The 14808-nt window shown below is 41.3% G+C and overlaps 1 protein-coding gene across 2 annotated transcripts in view; it reads right to left on the bottom strand.

The window, feature by feature from the left end:
* c1ql4a (complement component 1, q subcomponent-like 4) overlaps nt 1–9810 on the bottom strand; it is a 30215-nt gene extending 20405 nt beyond the window's left edge. The window contains exons 1-3 of one of the 2 annotated variants that reach the window (XM_057830501.1): nt 9590–9810; nt 9182–9351; nt 8079–8813 (exon numbers count right to left, since the gene is read on the bottom strand). In XM_057830501.1, the coding sequence (XP_057686484.1) occupies nt 8079–8624 (546 nt within the window). In that variant the 5' untranslated portion in view covers nt 8625–8813; nt 9182–9351; nt 9590–9810. Of the gene's footprint in view, nt 1–8078; nt 9352–9589 lie in introns of both variants that reach the window. The other variant, XM_057830500.1, reaches the window with a different exon arrangement.
* Nucleotides 9811–14808: the final 4998 nt, after the last annotated feature.

Here is a 14808-nt window from a genome sequence, read left to right as displayed (position 1 = left end):
TATATTGAACTTTCCCAGCGTTATTTCGTTATGTAAATGCTTTTATAATGATCATAAAAATATGTAGACGATTTAAACATTAAGAAAACTTGCGTTTTTTTCTGCCAACTGAGAATTCGTTACGAAAGACACTTTTATTTATGCACACAAAGGCAACACAAATGTGATCCTTTTGAATCTTCTCCTCTGTGTGTCTGCAAAACCACGTGTTTTTTTTTTTTTTTTTTTTTTTAATATTAAACTTTCCCGGCCGTATTTGGTTGTGTAAATGCTTTTATAATGATCATAAAAATATGTAGACTATTTAAACATTAAGAAAACTTGCATTTTTTCTGCCAACTCGAAGAAAGGAAAATAAATTGCTGCTGCTGCGTTTTTTTTCCACGTCACTCCAAAAAAAACAAAAAAACAAAACAAAACCAAAAAAAATTCGGGTTTTTCGGGCTGGCCTGCAAATCTAGTTAATTGATCGGTCTTGGGCCAGGTCGGGCTTCAATACCAGCGGGCCGTGTCGGGTCGGGCTGGATTTTTTTAGGCCCGATCCAACCTCTATTGCACATACAGTGCTGCTCGAAAGTTTGTGAACCCCACAGCGATGGTCAGATTTTTTGTAAAAAAGACTAAAATAACCTTATTAAATGTTAAGTTATACCCAAATCCACAATACTGACATTCCAAATAATGGACTGAAACAAAAGAAATAGTTATATTGTCATTCTTTATTTAACAAAAGTGGTTGATTTAAGAAAAACTCAGATATCATGTGTGCAAAAGTATGTGAACCCCTTCAGTTAATAGGATATTGCGCCTCCTTTTGCAGAGATTACCTCAACCAAACGGTTTCTGTAGTGACTAATCAGCCTCTCACATCTACTTTGGGGGATTTTTGCCCATTCTTCCTTGCAGAACGCAGTCAGTTGAGAGAGGTTTGATGGGCGTCTGGCATGAACTGCTCGCTTCAGGTCCCGCCACAGCATTTCAATGGGATTTAGGTCAGGACTTTGACTGGGCCAGTCCAGAACACGAATCTTCTTCTTTTTCAGCCATTCCTTGGTTGTATTGCTGGAATGCTTTGGATCATTATCATGTTGCATGATCCACCTTCTGCCAAGCTTTAACTTCAAAACAGATGGCGTCAGGTTATGTTCTAGGATTTGACAATATTCCTCAGAATTCATGATTCCCTGGACTATGTGGAGTTGTCCAGGTCCTGAGGATGAAAAGCAAGCCCAGATCTTGACATTCCCACCTCCATGCTTCACTGTTGGGAGAAGGTTCTTTTGGTGGTATGCAGTGTTGACTTTTCGCCAGACATGGCGGTTTTGGTTGTGACCAAACAGTTCAATTTTGCACCTACATCAGTTGATGAAAACTCTTTTTAATTTAGTCTCGACAACACAACTGTTAAAAAAACAAAAAAAAAACTGCTGAATTGATTGATTAGGAAATCAGGTTGAAATAATAGAAAATTCCAAAATGTTGAGGGGGTTCACAAACTTTTGAGCAGCACTGTATATAGTGGGCTAGGCCTACATTTTACTTTTGTTCAACATTGCAATTTAGTTAATGTTTTGTTTGCAACTGAACTGATCCCTGCATTGATATTGTGATAAAGATGCTGCTGCACTACAATATTTTCGTTGTCTTTTTCTTTAATATTTACTTGAATATTTTTATTGATGGGTCGTTGTGACTAAAATATAGTGACTGTTATTACTGATTTTGCACAGGAGTTCAGATGTTGCACTGTGTGAAAGGCTGCTATATTGTATGTATAAAAAAAAAAGAGAGAGAAAGCCCTGGTCTCATTCAAAGCACTAATTAAATGCTGTGATCTGTTTTTTTTATATTTATATATCTGACAGTATTTTCATTTGACTTCAACCAGGAGTGACACAAGAGTCAATAAAAAGTTGTTTAATGTCTGACCGCTTGTGTTGCCTCATGATTCACGAACAATATGCTTTGCTTTAGAATTTTAATGCATCCCAGGCTTTAATGCATCGCGATGCATTGCCGAATCGAACCGAATCGAATCGTGACCCTCTGAATCGAATCAAATCGAATCGTGGCCCTCCGAATCGTAATCGAATCGAATCATGAGGTCAGTGCTGATGCACACCTCTACTGTGTACATCTTAATAAAATAGAAACATGTCAGTGAAGCACAGGCTTGTGCATTCAAAAGCTCGTGTTTCCACGTGTTAGTGAATAAGGCCCATTGCAAAAGAGCTCGTTGTCGTGGTGAAGTAGGCACATGCTCTCTTTGTTGATGTGTTGTTTATCAGGCCCTGGGCAAGAACTCACAGTGGATAATCCCTCACACCCAATAATATGATCAATATGACTTGGACTTTGGAAATCGACTGTTTTGCTTTGGTCGGTCCTGGCGACGGTTCTGGCATGTGGTTTCTGGCTCGTACTTCAGCACTCGTTAGCACTTCTGGTGTCACTGGTCTCATTATTACTCATCCTGCTGATTGCTTGACAACCTGACAAAAAGGATGTAAAAGCATGTGGGGACCAGCAAAAGTTCAATCTCGGCACACTGCTGAAGTCAATCCCATTCTCCATTATTTTGAAGGGGAATGCTTTTTATTAGAAATTCCTGTTTCCTCTTTTGACACCTGTTAGTAACCTTTCTGACACACCTTTTGTACCACCTTTGATTACAGGTTTTGTGTGTGTGTGTGTGGGGGGGGTGTATTTGTGTGTGTGTTTGTAGTGTGTAGCTCCTGTCAATTACATTATTACGGTTGTTTGAAAAAAAAATATTTCGCTTGTCGTCTAAGCAGTCTTCATCAATTATTGTTTTAGGAAAATCACCAGAAGGCCTACTCTGTCCTGTGTGTCTGCCACGGTGTGGAGGTTAAATTGCAAACAGAACGCCCTAATCTTTGTTTAGCTCTCTTTCTGCTGCTACTTCCTGTTTTCTTCGCCTTCCTTTTTGATAGCTTTTTATGAATAATCTAGCTTCGACAATGGTCTTTTGAGAGCATTTAGTGAAGATGTAAAATCAACACACTGCCCATGCAGTTGATAAAAGTTTTATAACGGCAGCAGTTTGGATTACCAAAAAATTATTAAGATACGACAAAGTAGAAAGAGATTTTCTTTTGGACTATCCAGTAAATGGGCAGAATGCAGAATACTTTTCTGCCTTTCCGCGGCCGACCTTGATGACTTGTCAAGCCCAGACGTGCCGAGCGAGTGCCTATTGGTCATCGAGCCTGATCTCATCCCGTCCTTCGTTGCCAGCCTCCCCGATGCCTCGTCTAGCAGCCCACTGTCTCCCTACCTCCATGAAGTCATCCATCTTCTTCTGCATCATCTCCCTGTTTTCCCGTCAACACACTTGTCTTCTTTTTCTCTCCCTTTCATATACACCAAGTGAACATCTCAGCTTGTCCCTGTCATGTCGAGCTGCTAGCATTTCATTCATTCTCACTCACTCTGTCCTGTGTGTCTGTCACGGTGTGAAGGTTACAATGCAAACAGAACGCCAGGGTGGATTTTTCTTTGTTAAAAGTTGGGCAGGCAACAACAACGAAAAAATGCAAGCACCTTCAGCAGTATAAAACAGAATATTTAATTTGAAACTAAACATTGCAGCCCATCTACCAGTGTCCATTTTGTAAAACCCTAGCCACCACCCGAGGCTGATTATGCAGTAGCCTGTGGGCTTTACAATTTTCAAATATGATCAAGTATTCTGCAGCTTTGACCGAAACTCACACCCTTCTTTCCTCCCTAGCAGCTGGTGTTGTCAGGCCCTGTTAGGCAAAGTCCTCTATTAACGGGACTGTTTAAAAGAGGCCACCCGCCGGGTGTAAGACAGACCTCATGAGTTTAAATAATTGAGTTGAACGAAAACATAATTAATGGAGAATCAATGAACAAGCCGGGGAAAAGGGATTTACGGTAAGAGGGTATAGGGGGCGTTCAGAGGATTTAATCTATAACGGTTCAATTATTTAACAGGCAAAGATGACATGAGTGACAACACAGGACATTGGACATACCACTTGATATGTTCGAGTGCATTTGTTTAGAAATTAAAAAAAAAAAAAAAAAAAAAGATGATTTCCACAATGTACCTTTTATGTTTGCAATATTTAGATTAACAAGCATAATATGTCCAAGATGACAATTGAGTATAAGCTTGTTTTTCAAAATTTGGACTCCTCTAATAACATTAAAGTGAATAGTAATATTTGCTGCCTCTTTGCTCTCACCCCTCCAAACACACCCTTACTTCTCACAAAACCCCCCTCGCCTGTTAATTAGTGTCTGGGGAATGCAGGAGTGGATGAGTGGACTGTCAATTTTGAATTCATTATTAATTTAGCTGTGGTGTCAACTGACTGGACGACATGATGATGGACGTTCCTCTGGTGCTCTTTTGCACTTGTGTTTAGGCGATAATCAAGCTCGGTGTCTGATCTTCTCTAATTAGACTGTTCCTTTTGGTAGCGGCTGCAAACTGCCACTTGTCATTTAGCGAGAGCGCACGTGCAAATGCAAATATAGGTGGCAGGCAGGCAGGTGACTTCATACTGTATGAATCCCCCTTTAATGAGGAGAAAGATTGCGCTTTCATTCCTCATCTGTCATCTGGCCACCTGCTAAGTGGAGTGTGGTCTGAATGTGAGGGGTTCAATGCTGTAGGTGGATGTGAGTCACTATTATGTACAGTTAAACGCATCTTCTATCGGGTCACTGACAATGCAGTGACTTGCGTGACTGACTTTTGTACAGGCAGCTCAGGGATGGTAAGTATGAGCTCGAATGGCGTTCTCTCACTTTTTGTGCTCTGTGATGGACTAGTGTCGTGAAAAATGTCATATTTGATATTGTATAACCGCCTTCAGTGTTTGTCTGTGCACTGTAAAATTAAGCTGCTAAATTTAAGGTTAAATATTCACAGATGTATGTAAACAACAAAAATACACGCAAAAACAGTATAGTGGTTCAGTATTGTAAATTTCATGGTAAGTTTTTGTATCACGATAGAAAAAATGTAATCATTATTTTATACGGTGATTCATATGCAGTGTTGTTAATAACGGCGTTACTAACGGCGTTATTTTTGTCATTAGGGAGTATTATAATTAATTACGTTTCCCATCTTCGCAAAGCCCTTACAGAAGATGTGAAGGTGTGCATTACTACAATTTGGGTGAATGATAGTGACGTAAGACACGGACAGAAGAGAGCAGATGGGAAAGAGGGGGTTAGCATTAGCATTAGTGTGGCGAGCGTCATCTTGAACTCTTTGGCTTGTAGATGCTACAGTATAATCATAATTTGGTTTTTATTACCAGAATTAGTCACTTGCCCTAAACTTTTCTTTAATGACGTATCCATAAACCTTGTGTGATTTTTTTTTTTTTTTTTTTTTTTTAAATCAAAACAACCACAGCAAAGATAGGAGAGGGAAGAGATTCAGAGCCTCACCTGCATGTTGAAAAATGTATCTACAGTGGGGCAAATAAGTATTTAGTCAACCACCAATTGTGCATGTTCTCCCACTTGAAAATATTAGAGACGCCTGTAATTGTCAACATGGGTAAACCTCAACCATGAGAGACAGAATGTGGAAAAAAAAAAACAACAACAGAAAATCACATTGTTTAATTTTTAAAGAATTTATTTGCAAATCATGGTGGAAAATAAGTGTTTGGTCAATACCAAAAGTTTATCTTAGTACTTTGTTATGTACCCTTTGTTGGCAATAACGGAGGCCAAACATTTTCTGTAACTCTTCACAAGATTTTCACACACTGTTGCTGGTACTTTGGCCCATTCCTCCATGCAGATCTCCTCTAGAGCAGTGATGTTTTCGGGCTGTCGTTGGGCAACACGGACTTTGAACCCCCTCCACAATGGGGTTGAGATCTGCAGACTGGCTAGGCCACTCCAGGACCTTGAAATGCTTCTTACGAAGCCACTCCTTTGTTGCCCTGGCTGTGTGTTTGGGATCATTTTCCTGCTGAAAGACCCAGCCACGTCCGTTCTTCAATGCCCTTGCTGACGGAAAGAGATTTTCACTCAAAATCTCTCGATTCATGGCCCCATTCATTCTTTCTTTTACACAGATCAGTCATCCTGGTCCCTTTGCTGAAAAACAGCCCCAAAGCACAATATTTCCACCCCCATGCTTCACAGTGGGTATGGTGTTCTTCGGATGCAATTCAGTATTCTTTCTCCTCCAAACACGAGAACACGTGTTTCTACCAAAAAGTTCTATTTTGGTTTCATCTGACACATAACACATTCTCCCAGTCCTCTTCTGGATCATCCAAATGCTCTCTAGCGAACCGCAGACGGGCCTGGACTTTTTTCAGCAGGGGGACACGTCTGGCAGTGCAGGATTTGAGTCCCTGGCGGCGCATTGTGTTACTGATAGTAGCCTTTGTTACTGTGGTCCCAGCTCTCTGTAGGTCATTCACTACCGTGAGGTTCTGGGATTTTTGCTCACCGTTCTTGTTATCATTTTGACGCCACGGGGTGAGATCTTGCATGGAGCCCCAGATCGTGGAAGATTATCAGTGGTCTTGTATGTCTTCCATTTTCTAATAATTGCTCCCACAGTTGATTTCTGTACACCAAGCGTTTTTCCTATTGCACATTAAGTCTTCCCAGCCTGGTGCAGGTCTACAATTTTGACTCTGGTGTCCTTTGACAGCTCTTTGGTCTTGGCCATAGTGGAGGTTGGCGTGTGACTGACTGAGGTAGTGAACAGGTGTCTTTTATACCGATAATGAGTTAAAACAGGTGCCATTAATACAGGTTACAATTGGAGCCTCGTTAGACCTCGTTAGAAGAAGTTAGACCTCTTTGACAGCCAGAAATCTTGCTTGTTTGTAGGTGACCAAATACTTATTTTCCACTCTAATTTGGAAATAAATTCTTTAAAAATGTGATTTTCTGTTTTTTTTCCACATTCTGTCCCTCATGGTTGAGGTTTACCCATGTTGACAATTACAGGCCTCTCTAATCTTTTCAAGTAGGAGAACTTGCACAATTGGTGATTGACTAAATACTTATTTGCCCCACTTTATCTATATATTACAGGTGTGACCATACACCCAAGTTACGATTCAGTACGTACCTCGGTACGGGGGTCACCGTTTGGTGCGGGTTCAGTACAACAGTGAAAACAAAAAGTCTTTTTTTTTTTTTTTTTCTCAAAGCATTGGCGAACTTTTAAAAAATTTAAAAAGTTTGACCTATGTTTTTTGTTAGTTTTTTTTTAGGGGGGGGATGTAAAAGACCGTTCACTTTAATTCAGTCAGTTAATATAAACATATATGAATATTTGTCGTGAAAGACGTTATAGAACGGATGATGTAATAACGTGTAAAACATGAAAAGTAACGTCAGTTACTTTGCCTGGTAACTAATTACTCTTACATTGAGGTAACTGAGTTACTAAGTCAATTACTTTTTGAGAGAAGTCATTTGTAACTGTAACTAATTACTTTTTTAAAGTATGATTAACAACACTGTCCCTATGCAACCGGTCTTGATGGTTATGTTACTGTGCTCGTTTTTTTTTTTTTTTTCATTCTCCTCCCTTTTCAACCAGGATCATAAACTACACTGTAATCTTGGCAGTCAAGCGTGCTGACTGCCGAGCTACTAAAGATTGGTTGGAGGAATTTCTGTACGTATTGAAGGTCAGGAAAACCATACTCCCTGAGAAGTTAAAAGCGGCAGCCTAAATTTGACTGGACTGTTGGCTCAGCTATCAGCACGTTCAACTGCTGCTGAAGCAATACTGATTCAAATCCTAGTTTGTAGAGGGATGAGAATGAGAAAAAGGGTGCAGTGAGGTCACCACTATCAGACAGGTTACACATACAGTAACATACTGTTTACAGTCGTTTGCTGTAAAACAGCAGTTAAAGTGTAGCCCTTTTCATGGTAATTTATTTCTGTGTTTGTTTTTGTTGTTGTTTGTTTTTAACTTTAATATTCTGGCAAACACAGCTGCCAGTATATTACCATAAATTCAAAGTCGTTGTTTTCTCATACAGTGTACCTTGACTAGTGAATCAAACAAGTTTACTCACCAGCCCGTTCTTCTTCAGGTCCGCCCACATGCTAGTACCATCACCTCCTCTCATGAGCACATGATAGGTGAAGAAGTAAATGCCAGGCAAGGGGCAGGTAAACTTGCCAGTGCTGGGCTCGTAGTAGTTGCCCACGTTCGTTACCACATCATCAAACTTCAGCACTTCGCTTCCCTCGTGCTGCTTGCGAAGCCCTGCGTAAAAGGCTATTTTAGGGGTGTAGAGGGAGGGAGAGTAGCCGCCAGGACCTGGACCGGGAGGACCTTGTGGCCCCGGCTTGCCTGGCTCCCCAGGGGGCCCGCGTGCTCCCTGGGGGCCAGGGATCCCAGGAGGTCCTCGGATGCCGGACTTGATCTTCTTCCCAGAGTAATCCTGGGGTGGCGGAGACACCGCTGTTAATTCCTGGCCCGGCTGAGAGGTGGTGAAGGGATCGCAGACCATTCGGCAGCTTCCCAACATTTCATAATGGCTCCCTTCACTTGCCGTGTTTCCTGCTTTGGTTGTGTGGACCAGCAGGGGAATGGCAACTAGTAGAATTAAAACCATGGCTACACCGACAGCCGCTCCAATCACACGCTTCCTTCGGCTGAGGCGCGAAGCGGCCAGTGTCAGGAAGTCTTCCTCCCCCTTGACTGGAATGGTGCCCGCCAGGGTGAAGCCTCTCAGGAAACGGATACGTTGTGAAAAGGTGGACAAGGATGTGAGCAAGAGGAGTGTTTTGGTGGTACCAGTTTACTGAAAGATTAGAAAGACCAAATGGCAGAGAGCCAGAGGGACAAGGCAGATGAAAAGCTCCTAGAAAAATGATGATGTGTCCAGGGGCGATTAAAAAAAAAAAAAAGAAAGAAAGAAAAAAAAAAACTAAAAGTCTGTGGTTAGAACGATAAGAAAAATGAAGCTTTAACACTGTAGTGATTTAGATCAAAAATATTTGAGCCGAACAAAAACACTACCAAAAATCATAGTTTATCAGATGTATTTTGATTCGGTTTTAATATCTAATTCCAAATTTCATGTATTTGCATCAAAGATGAATAATAGTGGGCACTTATTGAAATGAGCACTGTCAATTTCACCTTAATGGGGAGGGACCATGCACTTACTAATTTTTCTTGGATGTTGCTCACAGACAGCTTTATTTCAAAAGCCGTTAAAAAGAAAACTTAGGCATGTGACAAAAGTTGAGCGACAATCTTCTTCTTGACATCATCGTCTTGTTTATCCTGTCCAGTACAGCTTTGGAATGCTTCCTCCTCTGGTATCTATATTTGCACTAAAGGGGGAAAACACTCCAATTTAAAGATGGCCATACACAAATGATTAAGCTATTTCATTTGTAATAACACAAATTCAGAGATTCATTACAACATACATAAACATTACACATTGTGTTTATTATTTTTCATGAGTGAACAGCATGAATATTTCAGCACAATCAAGGAATTGAAATCCATCAGGGAAATTTCTTTACTTGCACAACTGAGTCAGGAGAAAAGTAAAAGGCAGCTCACCGTCGCTCCTTATGAATCCTGGAGTGTATTTAAGACCGCAAATCCTGTGCGCATCACTCCACTCATCGGTGGGTCACGTGGGAATCTCAATTAGCACCAAATAATACGGCATTGGTGCGTGTCTAGGTAGAAGAGGGGGGTGACGTCAGAGTCAGTGCAACCCCCAAAAAACACTTTTTGGGGGAGAAAAAAAAATCCAGTCCAAAGCAGCAAATTTGATACTGTCGATGTCCACTGTGACAATGGGCTGCTGCACGTTGGGAGACACACCTGTTAGAGCTCTCGCTCTCCCTTTCACTCTTTCTCCCTCTCTTGCGCTGTCTTACTCTCTTCCTCCCCCTCCTTCCCGCAACCTCTCCCAGTATGGGGTATCAAAATTCAGGCCTGGGGGCTGTTTGCAGATTGTCACCCTTTTTCCCATCAACTTTTTCTGCCATTGACAGTCGATGATTTTACAGCATGTTCTAAAAACAAAATGTAACACTTTAAAACCATACATGTAGATTGATGAAACATTTGCTTCAAATTAAAATGAATTTAATTCATCGGTTTAATTTAAATTTATTGGTTACACAACCTAAACCATTCTTTTCCTGGGAGAATTACCAAATAAATCGAACACACTTTATGTTGAGGAAAAGAAACACATGCTGATTAGAGCCCTTAGTCACTCTATTGTACAGGGGTATGAAAAAGCATCCAAACCTTTTGGAATTTCTCTCATTTCGGCATAAAATCACCATCAAATGTGATCTGATCTTTGTCAAAATCACACAGATGTAAAAACCATGTGTGCTTTAACTAAAACCATGTTTAAAAGACTGGATGTTCATCAATCAACAGTCAGAGAAGTTGTCTACAAATAGAGAGTTTGGCACGATTGCTTCTTTCCCAAGCAGTGGCTTTCCACCAAAGATGACGCCAAGAGTTCAGCGCAGAATACTCAAAGAGGTAAAATAGAACCCTAGGGTGTCTGCTAAAGATTTACAGAAATCACTGGCATAGACCAATATCTCTGTGCACACATTCACTATATGTACAACTATGGCCAAGAATGGTGTTCATTGGACGACTCCACGGAGGAAGCCACTGCTGTCAAAAAAAAAACATTGTTGCTTGTTTAATGTTCGCAAAAAGGCACTAATACCCCTTTCCCACTGAAACTAGTGGCTCAACGCGCGTTTTTCCAAGCCGATGCAACCCACTAGCAATTGGCATCTGGCACCTTTCCCACTGACGAAAAAAGCCGTGTCTTTTTTTTTTCTTTTTCACCCGTCTAACCCCCCACCCCTCCTCAGCCGTGCGTAAGGTTCGTGACGTCACCACGCTAAGACGAGCTTCAACAAGTGCGACCGAATTCATTCAGTTCAAGGAAGTTAACAATGCAAAGCAACATGGAAGCCTCCTTTCCGCTTGTGTTCTCTGTTTTCATGCTTTTTACTGCCCGCAAAATGGTCGAAATGCAGCAAAGGATCTACACTCTGCTTGTGCTGAGGCAACGTCGGCGACGTGAATTTTGGTTTAAAATTGAGAGGAGTCGTGTACGTCACAGAAGGAGGAGAAGAGCCTTTGTTTCATCTGTTTTGGCTATTGCTAACGCTGCTACACCGACTGTTCGCCGTATGTGGATCCGGGCTAGAACACATGTTTTTTTTGTTATGACGCATCGCATCACGTACTAGCCTACGTCACTACGTAGATTAGCGTGTTGACTGTTGACCCGGGGTTTTGCTTTCACACCGCATGGCGTTTAGAGCCGAGGTGATTTTAACGCGGGTCGCTTGGCGGGTCGATTGACACGGGTCGAAGTGGGTCGCTGCACCTTTCCCACTGCCACCAAAAGCCGATTGTTGGCGGGTTGACACGGGTTTTTTGGCCAGTGGGAAAGGGGTATTAGACACTCCACAGAAGTTTTAGCAAAATATTTCGTGTACAGATTAAACCAAAGTTGAATTGTTTGGGAGTAACACACAACATCATGTGTGGAGGAAAAATGGAACAGCTCACCAACAACGGGTTAGCATCATGATTTGGGGCTGTTTTAGTGCCTCGAGGCCTGGACAACTTGCAATCATTGATGGAAGAATTCATTCAAAAGTTTTGCAGGAAAAGCTAAGGCCATCTGTCGGACAGTTGAAGCCAAAAACAGGATGGATGCTGCAACAAAACAATGATCCAAAACAAAATCAACTTCAGAATGGTTTCAGAAGACTAAAATACACGTTCTGCCAAAGTCCAGACTTGAACCCCACTGAGATGCTGTGGCATGACCTAGCGATTCATGCCAGACATCTGAGGAATCTGACTGAACTACAGCAGATTTGTAGAGAAGAATGGGCCAAGATTAGTCATGATCGATGTGCCAGACTGATGTGCAGCTACAGGAAGTGTCTGGTTGAAGTTATAGCTGCCAAATGGGGGGGGGGGGGGTCGCAAAATATTGAATGTGATGGTTCACTTACTTATTTTTCACCCTTCTGTCATTGTTTGCATACCGTCCTCATTAAAATATGAAACCCTATAAATGTTTGTGTGGTTCTAGTTAAAGCAGACACTATTTTTTAGTTGGTTTTTTTTGTTTCTTGAAAAGGATCAGAATACATTTGATGGTGATTTTATGCAGAAATGTGAGAAATTCCAAAAGGTTCAGATCCTGTTTCATACCACTGTATGACCCACAAGCTGTTTTTAATTTTTCTCCACCAACAATATTTTTTCCTACTCTTATAATTAAAGTTCTTTGCTTTGATTTAAAAAAAAAAAAAAATTTTTTTTTTTAAAGTGATACTAAGGTACTACTACGATACTACTGAAGAAAAAAAGTGGGCAAGATACTGACTTTATTCCAAGAATTATGACTATAATGTCAGAATTCTGACTTTATTCTGTCTTTAATCTCCGAATTCTGAATTCAAAGTCAGACTTTAAAGGCATAATCTTACCTCCTTTTTTTTTTTTTTTTTCATCTTCAGTGGGCCTAATTTTCTTCCGTATGATGCATCCCAGCCAATAAATTATACATAAATTAAGAAAGATACACAGGTGTATGCATTTTGTTTTTAGTTGTAATCAAAAAATGATTCAGAATATACTGCAAAAATGTTCTGGGGTTTAAATTTGGGTTTCAAAAATATCCATCAAATTCCATTATAGTCATGATGAACAGTTAAGCCTTTGGTGGAGGTCACTGTTCTGTGAATGCTTTATTTTCATCCAAGTTAGACCTAGAATTTCCATCACACTGCTACTTCCATCTCTGTTGCTTGTCCTGACTTCTTACCTGTTATTTTGACTTTAATTTCACTTTTTACAATGGAAGCTCATTGTAGCAAAATGTGTGATGAAGTGTAGTAAAACAAAAGCAGATGTTTTCATCTTCTGGTGTGTGGAGGCGAGGGCAGAGGCAGCTGACAGCAGCTGCCTGGCCATGATTTGTGAGTAACGGAGAGGAGACTGTAAATGTTCCCCTGACCATGTGTGTGCGTGAGTGTATGTGTGTGTTACGTGGCCTCATTAGTGAGACATCCCGTCCACCATTTTGAGCTGAACCTGACTTGCACAAAAGCACACATATAAGGTATACACATTCACTAAATCACAATTAGCAGTCTTATATAAACTACCTGAAAGCAATACCTGAGTTAAAGTCCAGGCGTCTCAACAGAAAATAATGTTGACAGAAGTTGGTCACCTCAAATAATTATTGCTTGAGTAACAGTTCTAAAATATCAGAGATTTACAGAGATTTAAACTTGAGCCTTTATGTTATGTATGTTGATTAAATTGTGTGTTTCTTTTGTTGTTGGAACCCCCTGCCCTGCACCAACAGTCAACAGGGAACCAAAGGCATCTACCCACAGATCCCTGAGATCCCACAATATATGATATCAAAGCAAGCGCCAGTGCATATTCCCCTAGAACAGGGGTAGCCAACTCCGGTCCTCGAGGGCCCCTATTCGGCTTGTTTTCCATGTCTCCCTCCTTGAAACACCTGAATCAAATGATCAGCTCATCAGCAAGCTATGCAGCAGCCTGATAACGATCCTGATTATTTGAGTCAGGTGTGTTGGAGTAGGGAGTGCTCTCCGATATTGTTCAGGGGGCCGGACCAAATGTCGGGGCGGGCCGTAGTTCGGGGACCCCTGTTAAAAGTGTATTATTTACCAGTATATTGAAATGCATGCCTTTTAGTTTTTATGGTGCTTTCACGTTCAAGTGGGGGCGCCCTTGCGCTTCCTCACGCGAAGAAGAACGTGCTCACGCGAAGAAGAGCGCGCTTACACGCGAAGAAGAAGAAGAAATGCCACATCCAAGCGAGTGAACGGGTTAGTGAGAGAGAGAAGCACTGCTACGACCCTACGTTCTTTGTTAATGTTTGTAAAATATCTACAGAGGCAACGCTTGTATCATCTTTTGTGTTGTTGTTGTGTGTTTCCACTCGCGATAGGACACTTAAATCCAGTTGTGTAGTGGTTTGACCGATGTGCTAATGTTAGCGAACGCATGCTAACCATTTTGTTATTACTGTATTAGCAGCTAATCATCGCTGATTTACGTTGATGCAAACCTGTTTGTTATTGGGGACGAAATTGATTTGTTTCATTTCTGTTTTTAATTTCACTCTTCAAGTGATGGTTGAATAAAGTCAGCAAATTATACCAACGTCTTCTGTATCGTCATTTCGGAGTTTAGCTAGCTGTATAGCCAGGACTAAGCCTTAGCGTCTTGGTGATGACAGTGCAGTCTATTCCCTCCCGATGCAGTTATCTCCACCTTCCCTCCCGATGCAGTTATCTCCACCTTGCAATAACTGCAAGTCGTTTTGTTGTAATTTTTCCTCATGAAGTGAAGACACACTTTCGAGCGTTTGAAACTACGTGCTGTCATTGTTATGTTTACGGCTGCAATGCTGTGCTAAACCATCGTAACCTTTCATTTTCACCCTCTTTCCTGGTGAAGTGTAGCCAAACTTTGGAGCGGGTGGTCCTTGGCGCCATGCTAGTTTGATGCGTCTGAACAACAAGACAGTCACGACGCAATATGTGTCTTTAGGATTCATTAAAGGGATCGTTAAGGCTTATTCATTGTGATGTCGAGGCCTCGAAACACTAGGAACCGGTTCGGAATTGGAATCGGATTCCAATTCCCATCCCGAGTGGTTAGTGACACTGATGTGTACAAACGTGGTCAAAGGTTCAAATCCGGGCCAGGAGCACCAT

This window comes from Corythoichthys intestinalis, chromosome 2 (assembly GCF_030265065.1).
Source record: "Corythoichthys intestinalis isolate RoL2023-P3 chromosome 2, ASM3026506v1, whole genome shotgun sequence".
NCBI lineage: Eukaryota > Metazoa > Chordata > Actinopteri > Syngnathiformes > Syngnathidae > Corythoichthys > Corythoichthys intestinalis.
This window is presented reverse-complemented; position numbering and strand designations above follow the sequence as displayed.